This window comes from Prionailurus viverrinus, chromosome E1, assembly GCF_022837055.1.
Source record: "Prionailurus viverrinus isolate Anna chromosome E1, UM_Priviv_1.0, whole genome shotgun sequence".
Taxonomy (NCBI): domain Eukaryota; kingdom Metazoa; phylum Chordata; class Mammalia; order Carnivora; family Felidae; genus Prionailurus; species Prionailurus viverrinus.
The window spans coordinates 50007010-50024537 of NC_062574.1; the positions used below are offsets into that span (position 1 = coordinate 50007010).

General features: G+C 59.3%; 1 protein-coding gene across 7 annotated transcripts; it reads left to right on the top strand.

Annotated features, from left to right (window-relative positions):
* The first annotated feature begins 6052 nt into the window (after positions 1–6052).
* ENGASE (endo-beta-N-acetylglucosaminidase) lies at positions 6053–17264 on the top strand. 7 transcript variants are annotated; one of them, XM_047833669.1, is made up of 15 exons: positions 6053–6275; positions 7803–7870; positions 8023–8224; positions 8987–9135; positions 9885–10042; positions 10591–10739; positions 11005–11170; positions 12066–12169; positions 12496–12604; positions 12774–12964; positions 13124–13318; positions 13515–13663; positions 14129–14234; positions 14526–14640; positions 14802–17264. In XM_047833669.1, exons 1-15 carry the CDS (start codon positions 6169–6171, stop codon positions 15228–15230), a joined length of 2397 nt encoding a protein of 798 aa, XP_047689625.1. In that variant the 5' UTR covers positions 6053–6168; the 3' UTR covers positions 15231–17264. The 7 variants fall into 7 exon arrangements, with proteins under 7 accessions (XP_047689625.1, XP_047689629.1, XP_047689624.1 ...); XM_047833668.1 differs by having other exon boundaries at positions 6054–6275; positions 14126–14234; XM_047833672.1 differs by having other exon boundaries at positions 6201–6275; positions 8027–8224; positions 14126–14234.
* The last annotated feature ends 264 nt before the right edge of the window (positions 17265–17528 follow it).

The following is a 17528-nucleotide window of genomic DNA, read 5'->3' on the forward strand; positions in this document are numbered from 1 at the left end:
GGCTCGAACTCATGAAGCGCGAGATCATGACCTGAGGTGAGGTTGGACACTTAACTGGCTGAACCACCCAGGCGCCCCAATAAGTAAGTATTTTAAAAAAGTAAATAAGGGCGCCCGGGTGGCTTCGTCGGGTGAGTGTCTGACTCTTGATTTCCGCTCAGGTCACGACCTCACAGTTTGTGAGATCGAGCCCTGCGTGAGGTTCTATGCTGCCAGTGTTGAGCCTGCTTGGGATTCTCTCTTCCTCTCCCTCTGCCCCTCCCCCTGCTCTCTAAATAAACATGCTGGATGCATTATCCATTGTAAGATAACACACCACCTAAAAAACTCAGTATCCTGAAAGACGCACACTTCGTTGTTTCTCATGAGTCTGCAGGTTGGTTGGGCGCTTCTGTGGGCCTCAGGATGGCAGGGTGGCTGTCAGCCTAACGTGAGTGCCAGGCTTCTTCACAGCACGGTGCTCTCAGCACAGGGGCCGAGAGGGCAGGCGCGGAATCTCCAAGACCTCTGGAGACCCAGACCGAGAAGCCCTCCCACAGCTACTTAACCACCGGTCAGCCCAGAGAAGGAGTGGGTAATAGACTCCCTCCTTTGTTGGGAGGAGAGGAAGTGAATTTGCAGCCACCCGTAACCCACCTGTAACCCACCCGTAACCACCTGTAACCCATCCAAAATGCCACTTCCACCTGCCATTTACCTACAGGAGCAAATCTATCAGTAGGTGTGTAGGATGTCTGTGTGGAGAACTACACAGTATTATTCAGACGATATAAAGTCTCAGTCTGTGGACAGCCTGTTGCTTCTTGCCCTCTGAGAAGCAAACACCAGGGCAGCCCGGGATGTACACGACACTTACGATCTAGAAGTTCATGGCTCAGGAACAAACACCCAGCTGGAAGAGACGCATAAGGCAGGGTGAGGGACACGGAGCTTCCATGGGCTCGCTGGGGGACGTGCCACCCTCCCGGCACTTCCATGGGCTCGCCAACCAGGAAGCTCTCCCAACCCTGTAGCTCAGGGGTTTTCCAGAGCCTTTGTTACACAAGCACGGTTGATTAAATCATTGGCCCTTGGTGATGAACTCCGTCTCAGTTCCTTTCCCCTCCCAGGAGGCGGTGGGGACGGTCCTGAAAGTTCCCACTCTCTGATCCAGGTTGGTTCCCTGTCAAACCAGCTTCTATGCTTAGAGGCTTTCCAGAAGTCTCCTCACTGGCATAAACTCTGGTGTGGTTGAAAGGGGCTTGTTGGGATTAACAAAAGATACTTTAATGGCTCTTATCATTTAGGGAGTATTCCAAGGGTTTAGGAGCTCTGTGCCAGAAACGAAGACCAAATACACATTATTGTAAAATCTCAGCATCGCAGAGCCCCAAACAGACTCAAGCATGTACAGACACTAATTTTCCAGAGAGGAGCTCTGCAGAGCACTGGATGAAGGCGGTCTTTCCTCCAAAAACCACAGAATGACTGGGGATCCACATGATAAAAAATAAACACGCGTCCTCCTCCCTCACATCGTAAACACAAATGAATGCAGCCCGAGATGCAGAGCTGAAGGTGAACGGCAAAGCAACAGAGCTTCTAGAAAACACTATGATGGGGCATTCCATATGTTCATGCCTTCAGGGTAGGGAAATACGTTTTGAAAAGGACACAAAAGTACTAACCATAACAGACCAGACTGATGAATTCTCCTGTAGCAAATTAAGGACCATTTTGGACGGGGTAGAGAGGAGCTAACAGAGATTGTGAAGTATTTAGAACTGAATGGAAATGTCAGTGCTACCTATCAAAACCTGTGGGCTCCAGTGCAATTTCACTCTCGGAGACACATGGATTCCCTTGCTTCATTCAAAAAAAAAATTTTTTTTAATGTTTATTTATTTTTGAGAGACAGAGACAGAGCATGAGCAGGGGAGGGGCAGAGAGAGAGAGAGAGAGAGAGGGAGACACAGGCTCTGAATCCGAAGCTCCGAAGCAGGCTCTAGGCTCTGAGCTGTCAGCACAGACCCCGATACAGGGCTTGAACCCACAAACCAGGGGACCATGACCTGAGCCAGAGTCGGGCGCTCAGCCGACTGAGCCACCCAGGCGCCCCTCCCCTGCTGTATTTATGTAAACACAAGAAGGATTTAAAACTAAGTGAACCAAACTGTCCATGTTTGAAGCCAGAAAAAGAATGACAAAAGAAATCCAAAGAAAATAAGAGGAAATAAAATAAAAGCGGAGATTAGGGAAACAGAAAACAAACAAACAAAAAATAGAACAAACCCAAGCACTTGTGTTTTGCAAAGACTAATAAAATAGTCCTTCGGCAAAAAGCATCAAGGAAAAAAAAAAAGGAAACACAAATAAACAACATTGGAATTAAAGAGAGGGCATAACCAAGAGATTAAAAACTAGGATCAGGACTTAATACCCCGCATTTGAAAAACCTCATGAAAAGGACACTTTTCCAGGAAAACATTTATTAGCAAAATTGGCCCGGGAAGAAAGAAAAATCTGAACAGACCAACAACCAAAAAGGAAAATAAAATGTTAAAGACCTACCTCCAATGGCATCTGGAAGTTATATATCTGCAACACACACACACACACACACACACACACACACACACACACACCACAACTATATTTGGGGTACCTGGGTGGCTCAGTCAGTTAAGCATCTGTCCAACTTTGGCTCAGGTCATGATCTCACGGTTTGTGAGTTCGAGCCCTGCGTCGGGCTCTGTGCTGATGGCTCAGAGCCTGGAGCCTGCTTCGGACTCCGTGTCTCCCTCTCTCTCTGCCCTTGTGCTCTGTCTCGCTCTCAAAAAAAAAAAAAAAAAAAAATGTAAAAAAAAAAATAAATAAATAAAAAAGAGACTGCTAGGTGCACCCATCGGGTGAGCAGAAAATCCGAGTTAAATAATATCAGGACTAAGAGGCTGGGGGGCAACACATACATACCGGGTGCATGGAAGCGTGTCAACGCGAGAGCCCCTTTGGACCAGCTCATTAGCGAGGTAAAGCATGACAATGCGCACGTGATCACCGCTCGCAACTCGACTCCTGTGTTTTTACCTGAAAAAGAAAAAAAAATAGCCTATGGGTGTCCCAGAAGATTTATACAAAGATGTTCATTTTAACATTCAAAAAATAAAAGCAAACAAATGCTTCTGTTTGAATGGCCACAGGTGGGCAGGTTGGAAAGCGGCCGGTGATGTGTTAAAGTGACAGCGTATTAAATAACAGTAAAATCGGACATGTTAGAGCCATGTAATTCAACATGGTTCGATTTCAAAAGGATTGCTGGGTGAAAAAAGCAAGACACAGAGTAATCTGTACAACATGATGCTATTTTTATAAGACACAAACAATGTTCTGTAGTTCCAGCTACTACTGGAAGTATTTTATTATTTTTTTAATGTTTATTTATTTTTGAGAGGGAGAGAGAAAGAGAGTGCGTGAGCATGAATGGGGGGAGGGGCAGAGAGAGAGAGGGAGACACAGAATCGGAAGCAGGCTCCAGGCCTCTGAGCTGTCAGCACAGAGCCTGACACAAGGGCTTGAACTCACGAACCGTGAACCGCGAGATCATGACCTGAGCCAAAGTCAGACGCCCAACTGACTGAGCCACCCAAGAGCCCCAGATGTTTTAAAACATCTCGAAGGAAAGAGGCCTAGCTGATGATGTCCTCAGTAGGACACTGAGGCATCTCTGAAGGACAAGGGGAGGCCAGGAAACCAGGAGGGAGGGGGGTTAAAAGGAACCTTAATTTTCTCTAGAGCACTTTAAATTTTTAAAAGGGGAAAGTGAATGTAATGTTTGTGTAGGGGCCGGGCAAGGGCAGGCAGTCTGGGTATGCCATTTTAGTGTCATTGGAGTGACTGTGTGTCCACAGAGGGAGGCACACAGGCTGGCCACATGCAGGGGAACACATCCTGTATTTTATCTGGAAATCCTACAAGGGTTAGGGTTCTAGGGGGCCCAGCCAGATCTCAGAGAGGTCTAGAGCCCCAGCAGGGAGCAGTGTGACCTCAAGGCAGACACGGGGACCTCCAGGCTCGTCCTGATCCCCAGAGAGGCCAGGAGCCATGAGGGTCAGCCGGGAAGGCAGCAAGCAGGGGCCGACACAGAGGTCACAAGACCTGACTGTCCCCTGTCCGCCTAGACCAGAGGCTAATGCTGTGCAGAGGGGCAGAAAAGAGAGGCCTGGGCATATTTTCCCCCCAGAGACTGAGCATTACCTAAGGACTGTTTAATGTATCTCTAAGAACTATGTTTTAATTGTTAGGACAAAAAGCTTATTTATTTACATTTATCACTAAGCTGCGGGTAAGTGCTTGGGAACAACTGGTTAAGTACGGACCACAGACTTCCTATCCTCTGTGCTCACCTGATCACAGCTGGAGTGACTTTTGTGGCCCTGCTCCCCCTTCTCCCGGCGAACTCCCCAGCACTTTGCAATCTCTGTCCTCCCCGTGGATCGCTGTCCCCTGCTCCACGATGGGCTGTCCTCCCGGCAGTGTGGCCCGGGCTCAAATTCCACAGCTTGAATCATCACGCCGCGCTCAAGGTTTATGGACGCTTGGGGCCTCATCAAGTTCAAAGTCTGCAACCACGGTAAAGAGGCCCACTCAACTTGGCTTCGGAACAGCTGCAGCCCAGCGCTGGACACTCCCAGCTGCACACAGGGGTGTCAGCAGCTGGGAGAGGAGAGCCTCAGGCTGGCCCACGCTTGGCCCTGCAGGCCCCAGCCCTGCGTCTGGCCTCCTTGAACTTCCTGCGTCTGAAACAGGACGTCAACTACTTCCATTCTGACCTCCGATTCAGTTCTTCCAGCTTATCTCTTAACTCGGGCAACAGATCCTTCGGGCAAAGCATCCCGTGGTGGGAACGGAAAACTACCCCCCTCAAGCATCAAGAACTGCCCTGAGCCGGCAAGACCCCGCATGATTGACCCCAAGACAGTGATCCGCCTGACCTCCGCTGCCCACTTGCACGTATCCACCGACCTCTGCCCCACATTTTCCTTATATCAACCTGGAAGTCTTTTCAGCACTTTGGAGACAGTCTTTGAGCCGATAGTCTGCTGTCTTCCCAGTGCTGGACTCCCTGAAATAAATTCCTTTCTTGTTTCCCCACTGCTTGTTTCTCTGTCTTTGGATTCTGTTCAGCGGTGACTGCCTGAGACTGGTCTGTTTGGGACCGCGGGGGCCAGGTGCTCATGGATTCCTCCTGCCGGACTACACTTCTCCCTGCTCAGATCTCCTTCCACCTACTTTTACTGTGAATAGTGCCCAAGATGCTGGGAACGTGCCTCCTGTGAGAAACCCTCAGGCCCTGTGAGCTTGGGGGCCCTACCTACTGCAGAGTGCAGATTCGGGGTGTAGAAAAATATCCATGCCTCAGTGGAACACATCCAAGCAGTCATCTGACCCCAGCCTTGCTCTCTTTCACAAGGTGTAGACTGTCTCTTGGGGAGCTCAGGGATCCCCGCCCCCAACCCCACCCTGCAGAAAAACTAGTTCTGTCTCCACTTACATGTTCATTTCAATGCGCCTCATCTATAAACGGGTCTCCTTTTCTATTCTCTTTGAACTGGTTTTAACGTCTGGCTGCTTGCTTCTCTGATTAACGAGTAGAAATAAAGCCTTTATCACTTCTCCCTACTTAAAACCCGAATGAGAATTAGGATTTCACGTTTTCCTGAAAATTATCTCAGACGAACCGAGCTCGGCTCTCACTGCTGCAGTTTACTGACTTTGGGACCTTCGGGACGTTGTTCGTCTGCAAAAGGGGGCTGGGGGGAACGGAGCGAAACAATACGAGGTCTCCAAAAGCCGGCCTCAGCGCCGCCACGGACCCGCCCTCGCGCTTCGCCGTGGCCCCGCCCTCCGCCGAGGCCCCGCCCCAGGCCGTCCTCCGGCTACAAAGTCCCCACCGCTCAGGGGCGAGCCCAGAGCAGGAGCTGGAAGTCCTGCGGCCTGGTGGGGCGGAACAGCCGTACGGCGCAGTCACCCCATTGGGCGGGGGCGGGGGGCGGGCCCTGGCTTGCTATTGGTTAGCGGCCGAAGGCGGGGCCGGATCCAGGCCAGCGATTGGCCGGTGTTCAGAGGCGGGGTCTGATCCAGGCCTGCGATTGGCCGGAGGCCGGCCGTGGCGGCGGGAGCGGCGTGGTGATGGAGACCGCGGGGCCTAGGACCCGGGCGGCTGCGCGGCTTGGGGCGCACGCGACGCGGGAGGAGCAGCGGAAGCGGCGGCCTGTGCGCCGGTGGCAGCGGAGGAGGTGGGCGGGGGTCCGGCGGGGCCGCCATTGGCGGTGCTGTGGGTGGGAAGCTTGTGTGTCCTCGCCCTCGCCCACCGCCGTCGGCCGTGGGTCCTCGCGGAGGAGGCCGGCTGGTGTCATTCGTACCCTTGCTGGACAGGAAGGGGGTGGTGCCTGGCGCGGGGATATCTGTACCGAGTCTTTAGGGAGCAGGTGGCGAATGGGAAGAAGGGTGTTCCAGACGAGGGAACGGAGTGGGCAAAGGCTGAGGCACGGAAGGGATGGACGTGCCCTTCGGCGCCCATGCTTGGTTCTTTGTTGGGACCTTTGCTCACCTGGGGGGACGTTAGGAGCACCCCTCTATGGCCTTCTTGGAAACAGCATCCCTAGCTTCGTGTTAAACCCAAAAGGAGACCAGGGGTGTTTCAGACGGAACAGGGATGGAGTGCAAGCGGCTGCCCGCTGGTGGGGACGCTTTTGCTCCTGCATAGGAATGTTGAGATGGCTCACGCTCTAGTACAGACCAACAGGTGTTCTGACAGTTCCTGGAGTGGGGGTATTGGGGGAGACAAGCTGAAGGACCGAGCAATCATGAAGGGAGAGAGAGGGAAGAGCACAGCGATGGGACGAAATTCGCAAGGGAGCACTTCCCAAGCACTTAGCACATCCACTTTAATGAGACTTGAATGTCTCATCCCATCGACTCGCCTGGCAGGTCTCAGGGTCTCCTAAGAAAGTCACAAAGAAGAGGCCATGGATGTTGGTAGGTTTAGAAAACTTCCGCTTTGAAGCCCACGGCCAATAAATGGTAGCTGGCCCTGTCTTCTTGTACCCTGATGACAATAATTGTTTTTAAAAGAAAGCTAATTTGGGGGCGCCTGGGGGGCTCAGTCAGTCGAGCATCCGACTTCGGCTCAGGTCGCGATCTCACGGTTCGAGGGTGAGCCGACAGCTCGGACCCTGGAGCCTGCTGTGGATTCTGTGTCTCCCTCTCTCTACCCCTTGTCTGCTCACACTTTGTCTCTCTCTCAAAAATAAACATTAAAAAAAAAAAAAAAAAAGAAAGCTAATTTGGTTTTATCCAGGCTTTTCCAACTTCACATACTGAAAGTGCCCTTTTTTTTTTTTTCTGTTAGAATCCTCCACGGCAGCTGGGGAGTTAGTGTGGCATCCACAGAACATACCCACGGAAACGTGGACTGGGGAGGAAGTGTGGCCCTGCTCTCTGGGGCCCTGAAACTCTGGTTCTGTGAGGTTTCCTGGCCCTTGGCCAAGAACCCGTGGACTCTGCGAAGCATGACTTTGGTCCTGCAGGGTGATGTCTGGGTGGCTGGTACAGAGGATGGGCTGTTCTTCCGACAGCAGGAACATCGGCGCCTACTGGCCTCTTTATGTGTATATTCCCGTAGCTTGTATTCAAACCCTAAGTCAGAGAATAGCACCGCCTCCCCTCCACACGTCTGGATGGAGCCTAGTCCGTGTGCTTCTCAGTGTTGTTTTTCTTTACCCTTTTACTTAAAAAATGTTTTTAACTTCCTCCTTGCTTAGAATCGAGGAGGAACAAGAAGAAGCAGTCTTTCGTGAAGTGGTCAGTTTTACCCGGGATCCTCTGCCAGGTGAGAAGGACCGAGGCTCTGAACGCTGTCTCCGAGTTCACCCCTGGGGCTTCGGGGCAGGCCCGCCCCTTCCTGGTCTCCGTTCTCGCTCGGTTATTGTGAGAGCGTCTCTGCTAATCCATCGATTCCTCACTGTTCCCTCGTCTGACCAGCTAGATATTATGACAAGGACACCACCAAACCCATCAGCTTTTACTTACCTTCGCTGGAGGAACTCTTGGCGTGGACGCCCGATGTGGAGGACAGCTTTAATGTGGCCCTGGAACCCCTCAAGTGTCGGCAGCCCCCTCTGAGCAGCCAGAGGCCCCGGACATTGTTGTGCCATGACATGATGGGCGGATACCTGGATGACAAGTAAGGCTTTGCGAGGACATCGCCTGACGTTAAATTTGTTGCGTGTTTTCCTTCTGTGGGACCGGATGGAGGGGAAGGAGGGAGGGACGGTGTGGCAGAGACAGCCAGGAGCCGGGCCTCTGGACCAGACCGCCAGGCCCGGAGCCCGTCCCTTTGGCTCTGACTCCGTGCTCGGCCCACCGCTCTGAGTGTCCTACTCCGCCTCTCCCCCAGCCAGGGACGCTTCCTCCAGAGTCGCTGGCGGTGCGCTCAGGGGTCTTAAACGTCTATAAAATATCTTGGACGGGACGATAGATGGGCAGGCTTGAGTCAGAGTCGGCCACCAAGGGACAGGCCGAGGCAGGTGGTGACGTCTCGGGTGCGGCTCATGTGGTTACCCGCCCGACCTTACGTGCACGGAGACCATCCTGGAGGAACCGTCAAGGGACTAGTGTGGGGGACACCAGGCGCCTGGAACGTTTGCGTGAGGCCTTCCGCTTCTCCTTTCTTCTGTCTTGTCTGGGTTTGTGGAGGCTCAAACCCGCCGTGGGGTCCGGGGGTGACTGCCTGCGCGGCCCGGTGAACACGTTTCCCTTAAGACCTCCCGAGATAAGGACTGAGGTGTCGTTCTGTTTCTCACTCGACCCAGCGTCTACACCGTGCGCAGCGAGCTCTCGGCATCACTGGCCGCGACTGAAGAGGATCCTCCCTTGGGGCCTCGCTAGTCTCTTTTCGCTCTGGGGTCCCGTGTCCCGGGTCCCGACTGCTGTGTTTCTCACGCAGGTTCATTCAGGGCTCGGCGGCGCAAAATCCCTATTGCTTCTACCACTGGCAGTGTATTGACATCTTTGTGTACTTCAGCCATCACCTGGTGACCATCCCCCCCGTGGGCTGGACCAATGCTGCCCACAGGCACGGGGTCTGTGTGCTGGGTAAGATCCCAGGGCTCACCTCCCGCTCAGCCAGGCTCGGTCGCACACCTGCCAGGTGTCGCAGGGGCGAAAAGGCTAGGCCTTTGCTTCTGAGCGAGTAGAGCTCGGTGCCTGGGGCCGCCTCGATAGGTCAGGACCGGCCAAGGCGGACTTCGGGAAGGGGCCGGCCACGGGGCCACTCTTGCAATTGCTAGAGAGACAACACAGCCATATGCGGCGGGCAGACCGGTAGGCATGGCTCTGTTCCTGGAAAACGGCGTTTATAGGGGCGCCCGGGGGGCTCAGTCGGTTGAGCGTCCGCCTCTTGATTTTGGCTCAGGTCGTGATCTCGGTTTACGAGTTCGAGCCCCGTGTCGGGCTCTGCGCCGATGGCGTGGGGCCTGCTTGGGATTTTCTCTCTCCCTCTCCGCCCCCATCCCTCCCTCCCCTCTCAAAATGAATACATAAACTTAACAAAACAATACAAAACGAAACGACAACCTGCGTTTATAAAAATAGGTGGTCTGCAGGCCACAGGTGGCCGGCCGGTCCCTGGATGGAGTGAGGCTTCTCAAGCTTTCTGAAACATGTATTGGCTTGTTTACCACTGACTGCTGGGCCCTGCCCCCAGGGCGTTTGGTTCCCTAGTTGTCCGGGGACAGCCGAGAAGTTGAACGTCTGCCTTGAAGGCCACGCTGATGTACTGTGGCAGGAACCGCGCTTTGCTAACTGCTGGGTTCGCCTGACCTCGTCTCTCTCTGTCCTGGCAGGGACTTTCATCGCCGAGTGGAAAGAAGGTGGGCGGCTCTGTGAAGCCTTTCTGGCCGGGGACGAGCACTCCTACCAGGCGGTGGCCGATCAGCTCGTCCTGATCGCCCAGTTTTTCCGTTTTGATGGCTGGCTCATCAACATCGAGAGCTCTCTGAGTGTGAGCACGACCTTCTCCGGTGCCTGCCCAGCCCTGTCGCAGGCGCTGTCCCCCTGCCGCTTCCCTAGCTAGGCCTGGCGGGGCCCGCACTGCGGCCGGCTCCCCGTCACGGCGGCGGGAGCCGGCCCCACGCATCTCCGTTCCTTCGAAGCGACGCAGAACCTTCTCTGGCGCTGTGTCCAGAAACCTGGGTTGGCCGAGCTCCGTGTTCTCCTTCAAGGAGACCCCTCTCCTCCTCTGTTTGCTTTTCTTGGGCCACGCGCGCGGCTTCCCTTCCCGCCAGCCTCCCCCCTCGTGGCCTTTAATCTTTTCTTGGTGGCCGTGCCCGTTAGCCTTCCTGCCTCAGGAAGGGAGGAGAGTTAGAGGACAGGTGGCTGGACCCGCCCTTCGGAGGCTGTGGGGTGGAGGGGCTCCTGGGACCGTGGCTTCTTTGGTGTGTGTCCATCCATTTGCTTCTGGGGTGAAGGGTCCTCCTCTACGTCCTGTGTGGGCACTTCTGCCCGACGTCCCTGGGCCTCACCGAGGGCCCTCTCTTCACCCCTCTCCAGCTGGCCGCCGTGGGGAACGTGCCCCCTTTCCTCCGGTACCTGAGCACGCAGCTCTGTCGGCAGGTCCCGGGGGGCCTGGTGCTCTGGTACGACAGCGTGGTGAGCAGCGGGCAGGTCAAGTGGCAGAATGAGCTCAATGAACAGAACCGGTGAGCCGGGCGGCCCCCTGGGTGGAGGGGTCGCCGGCAGTGCCGCGTGTCTCCCGGAGGCCTGGCGCACTCGGCCGCCCCCGGGGGGGGAGCGGGAGGGGAGAGAGCGGCGGGGGGCCCCGCTGTCCGGGGCAGCCTCCGTCCTGGGCCTGGAGGCAGCCCCGGCTGTGGGTTATGAGTGGAGGCGAGGGAGGGGGAGGTCCAGCGCGGGCGGCCCCCGTGCCCCCGGGTCCGAGCCTCACGGCCGGTCCCCGCCACCTCCCAGGATCTTCTTCGACTCCTGCCACGGCTTCTTCACTAACTACAACTGGCGGGAGGAGCACCTGGACAGAATGGTAGCGCAGGCCGGCGGGCGCCGGGCCGACGTGTACGTGGGAGTGGACGTGTTCGCCCGGGGCAACGTCGTCGGGGGCCAGTTCGACACCCACAAGGTGGGGGTGGCCCTCGGGGCCGGGGGTGGGGTGGGGGCGGTGGCCGGCGTGCCTTCCGTGGGCCTGGTTTTCTTGTGGACCTTCCGTTCCCACCTGCACTCGAGGGAAACTGAGGCGACCTTCTTCCCAGAGTGGGGAAACTGAGGACCGGGGAACACCGGTGACCTGCCCCGAGGCCAAGCCGAGCCCCGAAATCCTAACTTCCAGCCCCTTCTTGTGCTCGGGCGGTACGTGTGTTAGGTGTTGATGGGCAGAAGCACCGTTCGGACCTCCGGCCCGAGTCTCTGACTCGCTTTTACATCTGTCGGGACCGTGTGCTCCGGAAGGGCACTGAGTCGGCAGTTTGAGCCACTGGGTGGGCCGGGGGGACCCTGGCAGGGAGCTGGGGGTCTTTCTCCCGGCAGCTCAGGGCTAAGGACCCAGGCAAAAGAGCGGTTTGGGGAATTGCTGGCTTAATAGCTAGAGAGGTTTTTCTGGCAAGGCAGCAGTGAGGAGAGAGAGGAGGGGTTGCTGGGGCTGAGCTCCTGGTGTGGGGTAAGTAGGGAGTCAGCTTGTCTCCCGGGCTGTCAGTCCCGCCCCGTCCCCAGTGCCACGGGGATGTTCTTGCTCATTAATTAAGCTCTAAGTGAATAAATTAATCCAATAACCGAAGACCCTCTCCACCCGCTGCGAGTCTGATAACGTGATGACAGGTACGGCGCGGGAGAGGCAGCATGTGAGAGCCGCCCCCCTGCAGCCCCCTGCCGGCCCAGAGCCTTCCTTCCCGGCACTGCTGCAGCGGCCTCTGCTGGTGGGCTGAGGAACGACGGGGACTGAGTTCGAAGGCCCCCTCGGAGCTGGGAGGGAGGCGTCGCGCTCGCGGGGAAGGGGCGTCCCCTGACTGCTGTCTCCCTAGTCGCTGGAGCTGATCCGGAAGCACGGATTCTCGGCCGCTCTCTTTGCCCCTGGCTGGGTGTACGAGTGTTTGGAGAAGAGGGATTTCTTCCAGAACCAGGACAAGTGAGTCCTGTCCCGCGGCCCAGGGGCGTAGTGATGGCCGCATGGGGGCTCCGGCAATTTCGAGGGTGTCTCCGGGTAGCTCAGGCCTTGCTCTCCACTGACCTTCCCAGGGCACACCGGGCAGGGGGAGGGGCTCAGCTCGAGAGAAGTCAGCTACCTGGGGTGCTTGCGGGCGGGAGGGTCCTGGCGACCAGTTAAGCGGCAAGGGTGGAACCTGAGGACCCTGAGGGGCCGCTTCCGCAGACAGCTGTGGCCACTCTGGGAGGGATGCGGGGGGGGGGGGGGGGCCTCGGGTCGCAGAGAGTGAGTCCAGGCTGTCTCTGCAGGTTCTGGGGCTTGCTGGGACGCTACCTGCCCCCACACAGCATCTGCTCTCTGCCCTTTGTCACTTCTTTCTGCCTGGGCATGGGGACTCGAAGAGTGTGCTACGGCCAGGTGCGTGGGGCTCCCGGTTGGGCCGCGTCACCTTTGGTGTGCCCTGGGACAGGTGGGGGGCTCGGGGGCGTGCGAGGGATGGCCGTGCTGCGCTTCCCCGTCCCCCCGTGTACACGGTGCCCCCTGGGCCCCCAGCCCCCCCCTCCTCTGACGTGGCCTCGTCCTGCAGGAGGAGGCGGTGGGGCCCTGGTACCACCCGAGCGCCCAGGAAATCCAGCCCCTGTTTGCAGAGCACAGGCCGGAAGGGGACGGGCAGGGCTGGGTGAGGACGCACTGCTGCCTGGAGGACGCCTGGAACGGGGGCAGCTCCCTGCTCATCCGCGGGGTGATCCCGCCCGAGGTCGCGCACGTGGCTGTGAGGTAGGCGGGTGGGGATGAGACCCGTGGGGTCATCCGCTTCCCCCCACCCCTGCCGATCGCGAACCCCCACCCGTCGGGCGGCTGGGCGGCAGCAGCCGGGATGAGGACAGACAGAACCGGGTGGTTTTTACATACGGTTCTCCGGTTCTCCGTCTCAAGCGTCTTTGAGCGGGTGGGGCGGCAGCGCGAACTGGCTGCACAAACCACCCCGGCACCTCCTCGCCTCGCAAAACCGAACCTGGTCCCGCAGAGCAGCTCCCGTCCCCCCGCCCCCCACCCGGCCACCGCCCTGCTCGCCGTTGCCGAGTCCGACCGCTTCTCGTTCCTGTGGAGTCGCAGAACCAAGATCTTTGGGTCACGGAAGGATGTGGCCTGGGGGGAAGGGGACGGGGGGAGGGCCGTCCCCAGCCTCGGGCGGGACCAGAGCGCACGCCCTGTGCTGCCCCAGCTCCCGGGTCCCGCGGGGAGAGGCTGGCGGGCGTGAGCCGGAGCCAGCTGCGGCATCTCCGCGGTTACGCTGTGGCCCCTCATCGCTGGCCTCCTCCCACAGGCTGTTCTCCCTGCACGTCCCGGTGCCCCCCAAAATTTTCCTGTCCATGGTGTATAAGCTGGAAGGGCCTTCGGATGTTGGGGTGGCGTTGGAGCTCACCACCGGGGACGCGGGCAGCTGTCACGTCGGTGGCATCTCGACGTTGAGTGGTGAGGGGGTAGGGTTGGCCCCTGCCTCTTGAAGGCCTCCTCTGTTTCAGGGGACGCCTCAGGGAAGGGGGGTCTAGAAAGTGCACCGGGGTGGGCGGAGGCAGGCAGGTCCCGCCTCTGCTGTGGTCCAGGCCTGACAGGGAGACTCCTCAGCCAGCCAGAGCCTGCGGCCCACGGCCCCCACTGGGCAGCACAGCGTGCCCTGTGGGACTGGGTCTCTGTTCCCACGGAGATGTGGGGATCAGGCCTCCTGCCAGCCATGGCACTGAGAAGGAGGACGTCTGTGGGGCCTGGGGGTGTGGGGGCTCTCCACCCTGTTCTCCCCCGAGGGCCTCAGCCTGTTTTGGCAGGCCCTGGGCGCCTGGTGCCACCAGGGAGCCTTCTGGCCTCCAGAAGAGACGCCTCCCCGTGTGGTTTCCTTTGGACTCTCCTCATTCTCACGTCCTGGGTCTCCTCCCGCAGCAGAAGCGAGCTCCAGGCACAGCCCCCGCCCCCTCCGGGTGCCCCCCACCAAGCTGGCCAGATGGATGGGCCACTGCGGCCAGCAGCTCAGCGGGGGCTGGGTCCAGCGGTGAGTGCCTTTTCTTCCTGTCGAGACTCCGGCAGGGGATGGCCACGTGGTGGGGGGCACCCGAGGAGCCCCAGAACCGGAGGGGTTCAGGTGGCCCCGTGACACAAACCCAGGAACGCTGCTGGGAACCGTCACGGTCATGCCTCACGGCTGGGGTCTCCCGCTGACCACAGGGACCGCTTTGGGACGGGTCTCCCTTCCCGACGTGGCTCGGGGCCTCGGAGCGGCCGGCCTGGAGGGCGCTGAGCTGAGGTGGGCTCCTTGTGACCGGCCTCCGGTTGCCTCCCCCAGCTGCTACGAGGTGAACCTTCGGGGCTGCGTCCTGCAGGACCTCTGGGTCAGCTTCTCGCGGCCTCCCGGCAGCCGGGAGCAGGAGGCCTTTGTCTGCCGCCTGGGAGAGCTCCAGGTGAGGCGGGCGCCCTTGCAGAGGAGGGGGGTGCCGCCTGCAGCCGAGCCCCGCCTGCGCCCGCGGCTCGCGGGCCGGAGGGGTGAGGGTGCCAGCCAGTGGGAACGCGTGGGGCCGGGCGCCCTCGGCACCCGCGGGCTGAGCCTTATCCCTCCCGCCAGGTGGTGGATGCCAACAGCCTGCTCAGCCCTCTGCCCCGGGTGCAGGCCGTCAGTGTCTCCCGGGTGCGCTGGCAGCGGGCCGCCCCCGAGGAGGAGGAGGAGGAGGAGGAGCAGCGCCCGGCCCGGCTCCGGCTCAGCTGTGCTCTGCACTGGTCCTACCCCCTGTCTCACGTCCGATGCTTCCGCATCCACTGCTGCAGAGCGACCGGCTCTCCTGCGGAGGGGCCCCCGGGGCCGGAGAAGCCCGCGCTCCTGGGCCTGGCGTTTGTCAACCAGTATCGCGTAGTGGACCTGGCGGTGGCAGCCGCGGGGCCAGGCACGGACGGCCGCATGGAGTTCCTGGTGGAGCCCGTCCCCAGGGAGGGATTTCTGGTGCCGAAGGCCGAGTGGGGCCGGGCGGCCCTGCTCTACTCCGGGCCCCACACGTGAGCGAGCATTAAAGCAAAGACCCTCCCGGCCTCGAGGCTACGGCTGCTTCTGCGCCGGGGCCCCGCGAAGCGTGCAGATGACCACAGGCCCCTGGGAGGCTGCGGGCTGGGGCTTTCTTGTGGGGGACATTGCTAATCGGAAACCCGAGAGGTCCGTTTGCTGGGTGGGCGATTTCCTGGGGTGAAGGAGCTCTGTTCCGTCTCCTCTGTGGAATACGGTTCTGCAAGTGACAGAACTGGGAAAAGTGAGTCCCGTCCGTCCGCGAAGGCCGCTTCCCAATGGGCCGAGAGACGCTTACGCTCACCAGGCTTGAAGGAGGCAGGTGGTGGCCCCTGAGCAGCCCAGGGGCGATTCCCAGGGTGAGGGCTGAGGGCGGAGTGGGGGGAGGGTGCTGAGGACTGAGCCCCTGGCCGGGCTGGCACCAGGTCGTACCTGCTCCCGGGCCAGGTGGGCTGCCCCAGTCCAGACCATCCTGTGTTGCAGCTTTCCCAGTTCGCTGTCCCCGTGAGCTGGGGCCACCTGTGGGGCATCTCACGGGCCGCGGGTCCTGCTGTGTCTCTCCCGGGTTGTTGGTCCTGGCGAAGCTTGCACGGACGTCGTCCTCTGGGCCCCTGGGGCAGCCCGGGAGGCCCAGGAAGGCCCTCGGCCTGCAGCCCGGCCCCAGCCTGTCCGCGGGCACTCTGGCTGCCCTGTTCCATCACATCCGCCTGCCTCGGCCTCTCCCAGGGTGGGCCGCGCTATGGCCCCTTGAGAAGTGTTAGCAAAGGCCCTTCGGGGACTCTCTTCACTGGGCCCCCTTCCTCTCTTGCCTCCTTCTCTATCTTCTAGCACCTTCCTTCCCTCTGCCAGTGGCTCTGCATGGGGAGGAGGGGAGGGGGTGAGGGAGCCAGAGATGGCTCCTGCAGTCACACAGCTCCCCTGTCGATCGCTGGGCCACTGTGCTGACTTCCTAGGGGTGGGCTCTCCACCCCGTGGCCTTGCCCGGCTCGTCTCTTGGGCCAGAGCAGTGTCGTCACTCCCGGGGTCTCACCCTGGGGCTGCCCAGGGCCAACGTTGGGGGTCACTTGCCCATTTCTCTGTCCTCCACCCGTGCTATGAGAGGTGGAGCGGTCCCAAGGGCCAGACAGTCCCAGCCAGGGGGTCACACCTAAGGGGTGGCCTCGGGTCCAAGGCCAGGGGTCCACGGACTTGGTCTCACGCTGTAGGGAGGAGAGAGGCCACCAGGCGGCAGTACAGCCACACCGCCTCAGCCTGGGGTTCAGAGGGGTGTCGGGGTGGCCTTGGTAAACTCGGCCAGCAGGACAGCAAAGGGGGTCTCCTTCGGGGCTGACGTTTGCCCAGGCACCCACGTGCCCCCTTCCCGGTGAGACAGAGGAACAAAGTTTTACTCTCCGAGTCCCGTGCGTGGCCTACCCAGCTCAGCCCCCGGTGGGGAATGGGTTTGCCCGGCCGAGGGGGAAGTGCTTCATGTGGAACAGGATGGTGCCTCCACTGACCAGCTGGGAAGCGCAGGCCACCCACGACCCCTGGTTGTCCCTGCGGAGCTGGACGGCTCAGCAGACTGGTGGGAAGGACCTGAGCCACTCGGAGCTGCTCACACAAGCGTGTTCGCGGTTTGGAACTATCCCTGGAGCGCTTTGAGCCTCTCCTGCTTCGTGCCCTGGGGAACCGGGGTGGAGGCTCCTGGCCTGCTCCCTGCGTCCCCAGCGGGGGGAGCCCCGGGTGCCCCGAAGCCGACCGCCTGCTGTGACGTCCAGCTCTTCATTCACGAGGCCTGTTTGCTTCTTTAATTGCTGGTTCCCCCAAATGTTTTATGCAGAGAAGGAGGGAAAGTTTATAGCGGCCATGACCTTCTCACAGTCTGGGGGGGCAGGCGATTAGAAGCGAGAGACCACGCAACCCCAGCTCCCCGGGAGCTCCGTCCCGGCCTGCAGACAGCAGAGGCTCTGGGCAGGAAACTTAGTATGTTAGCATTTCAGCCTGTGCCCCTGTGGTGGGTGTAATCGCTCTCAAATAAATTGTTCTGGGTGAAAACAGGAGGAATTCAAGTTGGTGAGCTGAGTGGTGCGTGGGGCAACCTTGCTTTTGGACTCTGGCCCAGTCCCCCACGCCCAAGGCTTCTCAGCTCTTGATTTGACCTGTGCTTTCCTTCCGGTCCTGCTCCCTCTTCGGGGGTGGGGAGGATGGCAGGGCTCTGCGCCCCAGCCTTCCAGGGGCGCCCCCTTCCCCTCCCCCGCCCCCGGGGCTCTCCTTGAAGTGCGGGACCGGGGCTCTGCCCATCGCCCATCACACCGGTAG